Source organism: Poecilia reticulata, linkage group LG9 (assembly GCF_000633615.1).
Source record: "Poecilia reticulata strain Guanapo linkage group LG9, Guppy_female_1.0+MT, whole genome shotgun sequence".
NCBI lineage: Eukaryota > Metazoa > Chordata > Actinopteri > Cyprinodontiformes > Poeciliidae > Poecilia > Poecilia reticulata.
Genome location: NC_024339.1, coordinates 4,233,227 through 4,244,156, shown reverse-complemented (window position 1 = coordinate 4,244,156; position 10,930 = coordinate 4,233,227). Strand labels below are relative to the sequence as shown.

At 39.6% G+C, this 10,930-nt stretch overlaps 2 protein-coding genes across 18 annotated transcripts in view; one reads left to right on the top strand and one right to left on the bottom strand.

Moving 5' to 3' along the window:
- The window catches only part of zbtb26 (zinc finger and BTB domain containing 26), a 1,115,122-nt gene that overhangs the window by 96,480 nt on the left and 1,007,712 nt on the right, over positions 1–10,930 (top strand). The window lies entirely within an intron of this gene.
- The window catches only part of pdzd2 (PDZ domain containing 2), a 192,590-nt gene that overhangs the window by 88,810 nt on the left and 92,850 nt on the right, over positions 1–10,930 (bottom strand). For 16 of the 17 annotated variants that reach the window (XM_017306570.1, XM_017306566.1, XM_008417432.2 and 13 more), the window contains 3 exons: positions 10,677–10,825; positions 5,155–5,274; positions 4,080–4,194 (listed from right to left, as the gene is read on the bottom strand). In XM_017306570.1, coding sequence (XP_017162059.1) covers positions 4,080–4,194; positions 5,155–5,274; positions 10,677–10,825 — 384 coding nt within the window. The remainder of the gene's footprint in view (positions 1–4,079; positions 4,195–5,154; positions 5,275–10,676; positions 10,826–10,930) is intronic. The other variant, XM_008417442.2, reaches the window with a different exon arrangement.

Here is a 10,930-nt window from a genome sequence, read left to right as displayed (position 1 = left end):
GTGGGCGGTACTGCCCCCCAGGGGGCGTTCAGAGGACGGCAGGGGACGCTGGCGGACATTTTTACAAAAGGGGGGCGCTGGGATGCCTTTGGGGGGCGTTTGGTTGAAGGTAAACTTTACACCTTAAATGCACAACACTGCCAGTTTAGACTTTGAGCAACTTGGTAAAACTGTATTGTGTAACATTAAATCATGCTTGGCGGTGGCAATTTGTATTCTTCTGTATCGATGGCAGCTCTTCTTCTATTCAGTGTTTGTAGCTTCATGGCTCCGCTCCGCATCAGTTCAGCGTTACACCGGCTGATGACGCTGCTGTGATTCACTTTGTCTGGTATTTATGTAGGCTGATGTATTAAAAAGTGTTTTATTTCCGTTTGAAAGCTGTCCGCTTCCATGGAAGGACAACAGAAAATCGCTCTTATAAACATATAATTACTAAAATCACGATACCCTCACTTTGTATCCCTCTGAAAAATGAACCCATTTAAATAAAGAAATAAAGATATCCCTCCATGGGTGATGCCACGATAGAGAGCGTTCATTTTATAGCGTTAACACCGGTGCTGTAAGTGGTCCGGTATGAAACGGGTGTGATAGAACAACGGTACCACAGCACTTTTAAATTTCAATAATCAGAATGCAGAAATTGTTTCCGTTGCTTTAAAAGGTTTATGTCGGTCTGCCTTTTCCCCATCGATATGTTTCCCAACTGCCCTGCACCTTAGGGAATTTAAATTAAAAAAACGCGGCGCACATTGCGCAAAATTCTGAAACATGAGAAGCGGGCAAAGCGGAGCGACGAACTAGATGTGAATTATGGCATAAAAACAGAGAATCCAAGGCTGAACAGTGAAAAATCAACACATGATGTGAAACACATCATGACGACTAGGAGGCGCAGCAGGTGATGAGTGAAAATTACTGGTGGTCAATAAACGATAAAATAAATCTAGCAACAGAAAAGAAACTAAAGTGGACATAGCAATAAACCAAGAGAGGATAATACTAATCAAATGAAACTAAATGGAAATGAATGTAGAACAAAATGCAAGAATAAACTAAGAAACTAAAGTAAATACGGAGGAATAAACTGGTATGGCAAGACCTTTTGATCAATAATTAATACAGAGGACTGTATGGCAAGAATAAACAGACACTATTTCCAGATAAAAGGTAAAATAATATTGTTGAAGTGCCATGGGTAGGGCCGCAACTACACATTATTCAGGTGGATGCGAAAACATAAATCGGCGACCCACCACGCAGGAGCGTTAGGGCAAAACTCGCTACATTTACCCCGTTATGTGCGCAAGATGAAGGGGCGTAAGGCGCGCGCGCCGATTCAAAACATCTACAATAATGATAGTAACATTAATAATAAAATAATTGTCAGTGCAAAGTAGCCTACAAATTTTTTGGTGGGGGGCGGTGAGGGACCTGGATAAAGGCTAGGGGGGCGCTGGCCCAAAAAAGGTTGAGAAACACTGGTATAAACTAAAAAGGAGACAGCTCAAAGTAGAATTGAGTAAATAAACATATATACATCTAAAAACATTTTAGCAATTATAATAAAAATATACTGTCACGTAACTTTTGAAAAAATAACTTTTAGAATAGATTTTTTTCTGTCAACTTTCATTTAACACTCCAGCCCAGTTGGTGGCAGTAATGCGCTTTCATAGTCGGTCAAGCAGCCGCTATTAAACTCCAGAGGAAGATTTGCACTGGTGGTAACGAGTGCTAACTGCCTACACCCAACATGAACGAAAATACCTGTGCGTTGTGTGAAATGGTGGGAAAAGTCTTATTTCACGGAGTTACCTTTTCAGTATCGTCTTGAAATTAAGCAATGTTCCGGCGGAAAACAACAGATGACACCGCGGCGGTCCAACAAGACCGAACTCACGGTAAGAAAGCTTATATAAATAGCACGTGGAGCAAGGCCAGTTGCTTTGTTTGTTTCTTGCAGAAAGCGGTCTGTCGTTTTCTTAATGCCGAAACAAGTGTTGGGTGAGATTTTGCATTGTAATCTCTATTACATGTGATGTTCTGAACTCTTAAAAATACTCGCATCTTCTTTGATTTTTTCATACCTGAAAAATGGCCAAGCCGTACCAGACAGACCTCAGACCACGGTGCCGAGACGATCTTACGGAGTCCACCAGGACAAAGAGAAATTCAGTAAGTTATGATTTCACATTTAGTGATTAGTGAACACTCGCATATTTGCAAGGAAAACTGATCTTCCCGTTATTTTATTTATTTTGTTGTAACGCAGTACAGCAAGGCAGAGAACGCAGTAGAGATTTACAAAATCGCGGACGGAGGACGGATATGAGGACGAAGTCATGAAGTCGGTATGTATAATCACTGCGTTGATTCCCAACTGTTTAATGGTTGGTTGAGAATATCCATCCATCCATTTTCTTTCACCCTTGTCCCTCAGTGGGGTCGGGAGGGTTGCTGGTGCCCATCTCCAGCTAACGTTCCGGGCGAGAGGCAGGATACACCCTGGACAGGTCGCCAGTCTGTCGCAGGGAATCGAACCCAGAACCTTCTTGCAACAGCTCTACCAACTGCGCCACTGTGCAGCCCGTGGTTGAGAATAATTTTAACTTATTTACTTTTTTGAGAAAGCGATATATTTGCTACAATATTTTTTTAATTTTACATTTATTTCCACAGACTCCACAGAATGGGAGTCACATTTGTGTCAATCAGACTCTTCAGGAACGTTCTGATGTCCATGATAAGGACAAAGATGCAACTGTGTGAGTATCTACTATTTTAGAATGTTGATGATATTTTATGCTTCAATATTGTTTATGTACATAATGTAATTATGCTATGTATTGACAATGCACAAAAATGGTTTCCAGCTGCATCCAGGACCTACTGCCAGTCATCCGGATGTAGCTAAAGAAAGAAGCAGATAAGACATCTAGAGATGTCACAATTCCTTGAATGATCAAAGTACTGTGATTTATTAAAATCCATCAAAGCTAATTATCTGCCTCAGAGTTTGTTAAACTATGTTTTACTATGTATTACCAACTTTTAATTCTTTTTTTCTTCCTATTGTTTCCAAGTGTTTTCTCTTTTTCATTAAAGTTTTTATTTTTTGTAAGAATGTATTAATGTGTTTTTTGTTTGTTTGTTTTAATGTCTTATGTGTGCATACTAAGCTGGAAGTTGTCAAACAATTTCACTGTAGCTCATAATGATTGTCTGTTCTGTGTTAACAGCTGATGGAGGAAGGCAGAGAGTACTGGCAGCAGAGGAGGTGGCATTCTGGGAGTATGGCAGCTATGAGGTGGTGTCAGGATGGACCCCAAGTTTCTCCAACCAGGAGCTCAGTGACATCAGGACTACATTACAGGAAGAGACGTCAGGTCCACGCTACAGGAGAGATGTTGAGCCTGTCCTGAACGCAGCATAATGTTTGGACAAAAAAACACTGCCACATGGTTCAGAAATGGACAAGCATTTATGTCTTATTTTGTGTGCAAACAGTAAAAAAAATTAAATGAAATAAAGAAAAAAACTTCTTTGTCTCTTTTATGTTCCTCATATATGAACATGTTGCATATAAGCAATATCAAATGAATATATTTTAATACAGCATTTATTTTTTATATAGATTTTTTAAAATACAGCATTAAATATTTTAACTGGGGTGGGGTTTATTTATAAAGACATAAGTCCTATCCAATGGACACACATCAACCAACCAATCACATGTCAATGATGAACTCTGATGTCATTGTCCAATGACTAAGAATCTACGTGGGTCTGCTGAAGCGCCTTTGCATATGCTAGGCTATTCGTATGCTAAGTAGAGTCATTAACATCTCTCACCAGCCCGTTCCCCGCACCGCCACCCCCCCCTCCAAGGATTCCACAATCGACAGATTTCGACTCCCTTGAGTGAAAATGTAAACTGTCGATTGCTGTCGATATCTGTTGCTGACTAGCTGCGTTTGCGTCAGACTACAGGGTCAAAAATCCCACATTTAATCCTGTGTAACTTGAACTGTTTTGTGAATGCAGAGACATCCAGAATAAGAAGGAATAGTTACCCTCTTTCAGTCGCCCGTCAGCTGCAGCAGCTCCGTGAGGAAAAATTGTTTTGACAAAAATGCCCATCTGGCCACGTGCTGAGTCCTGCCCACCAACGATACTGAACCCAAGGCCCTGGGCATGGAACATCACAGTAAATGCCAAAAAGAAATTCTGTATTCATACTCTAACTTACTCTCACCTCTGCACGATAACTTTACCTGACATTGCATTGTACACATCAGACCTCAGTACTATCATTACATTTCATTCTCCCAGGTTCGTACAGCGCAATCTAACTGTTGGAGCCTCTGTTCTTCACCTGCTCATGTTTATCCTCAGAGCATCATTTGCAAATCCAAAGTGTTGTTTTCATGGGAAGCAGAACTGACAAACTGCTGAAATGTTGAAAGCGTTTTAGCTTTGACTAAACACCTTAATTAGTCTCTTGTTTGTCAGGAAGAAAGGTCTATTTCTTCTGAAAGTCTGCATGATGTTAGGAAAAACAAACCAGCCAGAAGCKGAAACATACAGGCTACATGTAATAGAGGATTGAAATTCCAAATCACCCTCATCTTTCACTGGGAACTAGAGCTTGTGTCAAACTCAAGCCACATGCAATGTGTAAAATGACCAACCACAGCTATTTCTTTGACCCTCTAGACCACAGAGGACCCCAGAAATAGAGCTCCAAGATAACAGTTCTGTATAAAATATTTAATCAATTATTTTTATTATTGCATGGGGCCAAATAACATAAATTTGAAAAGATGTGAAATATTATCTAATCTTATGAGGTTCAAACTGAATGCAGATATTCAGTTTGTTAATATTTTAACAGTTTAATAGATAATTTTATCCATACATTCTGCTACAACCGGACTTTGAGAACATTCATGATCTTAATGTGACTTCAAGCCGCATCAAGATAGGTGACTGCATAATTCATGAAATGATTTTGCAGTTGCAGATGTTCAATATGACTGTGTTTAAAAAAAACTCGCACACAATATTAAAAAGACTCCACAAGTAGAGCTTCCCTACAGACAACCTCTGGGCTTTAGATATGCATATGTGTCAAAGGAGAGCACTCACCTTCCCCTGGCCTTTCATCAGCACTATGCTGGAGATAATAGACGACTGTGCCAGTTGCCATGGAGATTCTACTTGAACAGTGCTCATGGAGCGGGCTGATTTCTTAATTATCTGATGTTCCTAGAATAGAGATAAACATACAAAATCACCAACTTTCAGATAAATTAATACAGTAACGGCCCCTTTCTTCTGACTGTTTTTATTGGGATATACTCTATTCTACGTGACATACTTCTCTCTCCCATTTTTCTCTTTATCATTAGATGGGGATGCAATATCTATATATTTAACACCTAAACTTCACATGGTTAACACTTAAACTTCATGTTAATCTGTTTTTTTTTAAGATAATACAATGTCAGGACCAAATGATGAGTAAATCTGGAAGACACAGGAAGCTCCAGAAATAAACACAATTTTTAAAATACTTTTAAAGTGTTTTTTGTCAGCTGATTTAAAGCAGCACCTGCACTTTCTGTGACCGATAAGAAGGGCTTCCCTTCTTCCTCCCATCCTCTCCACCTTCTACAAAGGAACCATTGAGAGACTGCTGACCAGCTGTATCTCCATCTGGTCTGCAACCTCCAAGGATTCAGACTGGAAGTCTCTGCTAAGAGTGGTGAAGACAGCGAAGAGGATCATTGGGACTGCACTCCCCCCTCTCCAGAATATTGCACAGATGCTGCTTGGCCAGAGCAAACCAGATCCTCTCTGATTCCAACCATCCTCTCCATGTTCTGTTCATCCGGTACCACACAGCATTTGTTGTAGAATAGCCAGGCTGTCTGAAAAATTATTATTTGTATAACTTTTTCCATTCTGTATTTTCTCAGACTACTTTTCATTCGTGCAGTGTCTGCAGGATCCATGTACATACCTCGGCCAAGCCCTGCAAGCACCTAGTGTAAAATGCCATTTTCAATAGATCAGAAACAACCGAGCCACTTTTCCCCGAACGCGGAAGCTGACATGCAAAGAGCCCATTATGTGTTTCTGTTACTCCCCCCTCCCCACTTTTCACTCGCACGCGGCGCTCCAAGATATGCGCAGTGATTTTCTCTGAGCGGCAGAAGATGTCTGTCTAATCATCAGTAATAGAATAGCGCTGCATAAATAATAAGAAATCCGATGGCCACAGCTAACACAGCAGCGCTTCGCTTTCACAGACGGTGGGGACTACGTCTAACTTTTTTCATTACTTAGCCACTTAGCTAAGTAGCCCAGCTAAGTAGCTCCTTTAAGAAAGCTTACATTTCTCAACGTTAAACTTTGTTGACATGATGTTAGCAAAGCTAGCTGTACAGAGACACATAAGCATTTGTGATGAAAAAAAGTTGTCACTCACTATGCTGAATTATTGTGCGGAGGTGTTTACTGACTTGGGATATGGGATAACGCTGTGTCCAAAAGTCTGCAATATTGTGAAGTGACATTCAGGAACAGTCAGATTCTTCTGAATGGCCCTTTACTTATTAGATAGGACTGGAGTGTCACTTAGAGCCGTTGTTCTATCAGATTACCATACACTGTCAGAATAGCATACATGCAGTGAGTACCAGGCCTGTGCAGAGACCACTTAAGGGGGAGGTGCTCAAAAAAAAGGGCCCATCTAACTGCATTCTAGGACAGAATATTAACAGCCTCTCAGCTTTCAGAGTTTAATAAACTGATAAATTACAAAAATGTGAGATATACAATCAAAGCTAACGAACATTTCTATATAGAGCATACAACTATGCATATGCAAGATATTTTATTAGTAATTTCTTTCTGCAGGTCTATTTTGTTATAGGAAAGTATTGCAATATTCAAACCAGCAATTTAGCAAGATATGTAAATCAGAGCTGGACCACCAGACATATTTTGTCTTTACAGAATTACACTATTAAAAATATAAACAAGGGCACAGTGAAACCTTTTAGTGACTGTAATAAAAAGAACTGCTTGTTTGCTGCACTTGCAGTTGAGATGAAGATGGTCCATTCAGGAAAGCAGAGCTGCATCAAACTTTAACGTGGAACTGCAGAAAAATGGAAAAAACACAACAACAAAAAACAAAAGCAAATATTGAATTGTTAATGCATGTCACCATGAGAAAAGCCTACTGAGTTTTGCTTAAAAAAAATTTAAATAACACATTTTTGACTCATGAAGTTAACTTTTTTTGCAAAACAAACCTATTTGCGCTYGTCAGAAATCTTTTGTTAATATTCTAAGTTTTTATTTGGGACTCAAAGTTTTGCTTGAGATTCTCACATGACGTCTTGAGCAGGGCCCAAAATCACAAAAGATTTCTGATGTGTGAAAATAAAAGTTTGTTTGGCAAATAACTTTTTAAGTTCAGAAGACAAAAATTAGTTATTTAATTTTAAAAAGTTTTTTAAACAAAACGATTTGTTTTTTAAAAAAGAAATCATTACAATTCCAAAAGTTTTGATTACAATTTTATTTTACTTAACTGAGGTTAGTTTTTTTCTCCATTGAATAATTGGGAAACAAATTTAACTTCATACTCTGCGAACCAGAAACTAAACTTACTTAAAGTCTGGGTTGAGTTTTTTTCCCTTCATTAATGACAAACTTTTATTACATACATTATATCTATCATGGTAATTCAGGGTGAGTTATTTTTAATTCTAAATGAATATCCTTGTTGGACTTTTATTTCAGTGTTATTCTCCTTCAAGATACATTTACCTAATGCCAGAATAAATTAAATTTAGAAGATCGGACATATATCCATTATGGAGATGATCGGTTTTGGACGGGCGATGTGCCCTTATTGCACAAGCGATACTGAAGAATGACTGATATCATTAAAGATACAGGGAAGAAGCTTTTAGTTATCTAGCTTTGCTAGCAAAGTCGTTAGCTAGCAGCTAGYTAAYAGCACATCAACAACAGCCTAATGTCTGTATGATAAAAATACTGAATCGATCGATAATAACAGTTTTTCCTCACCTGGCTGTCTCCTCCCGTCCAGTAGTTCTTCAGAGAAAGGCAGATGCAGAGGCCTGTCAGTGTCTGTTGTATTTCATTACCTCTCTGCTTAAACCGCGACTCCGAGCTGAACCAGAAACGATTCTTCAACGTTTTCCGTCATCTGACAAGTAGCAAGTCTACTCCACTTTATTCACCAAAAAAGTTTTTTTTATTCACCAAAAACTGTTCTGTAATCTGGAACGTTCGCTACGTTGAGCTCCAGTTAGCCGCCTTATCTCACTACGGAAGAGGCAACTGCGTCATGCGTCACGGGCAAAAGGTCAAAGGTAACAAAATTGATTAAGTATTTAATATCTAGGTGCTTTTATGAGAATATGAATCTTTCAGATCAATTTGAGAAGCAATTTTTATCATATTCCACATTTTATCGTGTCATGTAGCGTGGGGCGTTGGTCTTGACTCGGTCTCGACTACCCTTGGTGTTGGTCTAGACTTGGTCTCGGACCCTAAAAGTCTTGGTCTTGTCTCGGTCTCGATACACTCTGGTCTTGGTCTCAGGTTAGGTGGTCTTGGCCACAACACTGGGTAAGACTTTTCCTCACCTGCCTCCCCTGACCGCTCAGCACTGCTGTAGTGTCACACAAACTATATTTGTATTGCAATACACTGTAGAAGCAAGAAAAGCCATTGCACTCTAAACATGTGGCTTCCACAATTTCTGCAAGTTACAAAGCAAACTTTTCTGATGTTGTAAAGTACAGGATCTTTCCGTGTCTGTCTGATCCTGCTCAACAAGATCTGGTAGGCGTGTAGTGATACAATAATTTCGCGATATGATATTCTGGTCACGATACAATATATATCACAATATTTGTTGAGCGATACAATTCGATACGATTCAGTGCATTTTTACAATTTTCTGAAAGATTTTAGAAGGAAAGAGTGATTTTAGTGACATTTTGTGTTCCATAGACTTGARTTTAGTTAACTGAAAASTGATTWAAAGCACCAACTACACAATACCTGAATCTGATTGGACAGTCTAACAGTCTGCAGCTGGACAAAATGAATCAAAGATGCAGTGAGAGAATTTCTGTCAGTTAATTCATGTGGATTTGACATAAAACTCAAAAATTTAAACGGTTATCCAGGAGCAGAGTGGGAAGATTATCAGCCTCTGTAGACTCTCAATATGCAAATGATTTATGTTTTTTCTTTTGGACACTGTGGCTGCATTTTGGAGTAAAAATGCAGCCACAAATGCTGTCTTTTGGACTATGGGGAAAAAGGCTTTTCTACCTTGGCTCCCGGAGTTAGCTGTGGCTGTAAGCTGCTTTCTTCTAACTGCTAAAGTAGTGGCTCCGCCTCACCCCGTAGTGATCGACTCCCTGCAGCTACGCAGCGCCGCTATTCCCCTGCTTGGATCTCTGAGTAGCTGCCTCTSAGACTGCCAGGATCTCATAGTTCTCTCAGTCTCTGATACTCTTTTGTCTGTTGCTAATAAGAATGATCGATCAGCCATTGTTATCATGGAAATCCTCCCTGCGCCGCGGATTCTGGCTGGGGGTTTTTCCTCTTTGTCTTCCTGCTGAAAACACAGCGCCGTTGCGCGCCCGCTTCGGATATTGTTAACCCATGTTCATTCTTCAGGTAATCCTTTATATACAGAACAAAACCGCTAAGCTAAAAACTAATTACGAAGTGAATGCTACCAGTCGAAATTTGCATTAATTTCGCGATCTCACTGCTTTTGCAGCTGCTCTGTTCGCGCCGCTATTCCTTTCCGCTTCTCTTTCACGGTTACTTGCGCAACTTTACTTTGTTTCTCAGCAACAAAATACATCCCATCGTTATTTATTGAAGATTTTACATTTCCAAAAAACACAGGAATCTAATGTTTCGTTTTGTTTTGTACGTTTGGAAGCTCATTCCCTCTCACATAATCGGAAAACCGGGGAATGGCGGCGCTTTTGACATTTCTCTGACATTCGGAAAAATATGGTTTACTAATTTTAGCATAACTTCGGTTATACTAGGCCTATTAACACAATTTATAAACTGGTGTGTAGTTCATAATGTGCACTTTAAGCTCAAGTTGAAAGTGASACTGAGGGAGGCGGAGCCTTGCTGCTACGCCATAACAAACTAGACGTTATAAAAAGCTAGGGGGTTAATGGATCCTTATGGATCCATTAACCCCTATGGTTTAATGGATCGATACTCGTGGATGAAAAATCGATACTTTCCGAGGGCGGAAAATATCGATATTTATCGCCGAATCGATTTATTTATACAGCCCTAAGATCTGGTGCCCATAACAACATGCTGTGATAATGTGAAGTAACTTTCCTTATATAAGCCCCCTTCACCTAGTAACCTACCAGTTTGTTGTGCATTGACACCATATTAACAAATTGAGCTGAACTGAGCAAACAAATATTTTTAAAAGGAGGTGTAACATAAGGATCCTGGGTCTTTTACAGAACACTAGAGCACAACCTACACTATCTAGAAGAGAAGTACACCTTGTGTGTTCATCCTAACATCTTCTTTTTATGTTGTGTGAGAGACTCAGTAACCTGTCTGACTCTAGCACTATCCAGTTGATGAGGTAAGGAGTATTTGCGTCGACCAGATAGAGGTTTCTCTGCCACTTCACTGCCGCTGATGATGCTCTCCACAAACAGCTCATCATCCTCACCCACTGATTCCAGACAACTGCTGCCACCTGAGGAAGAATAAATATAATTTTGTATTTTGTACAGAAATAATCAAACTCAACATAATTAAATATCCATCCATCCATTTTCTTCCGCTTATCCGGGGTCGGGTC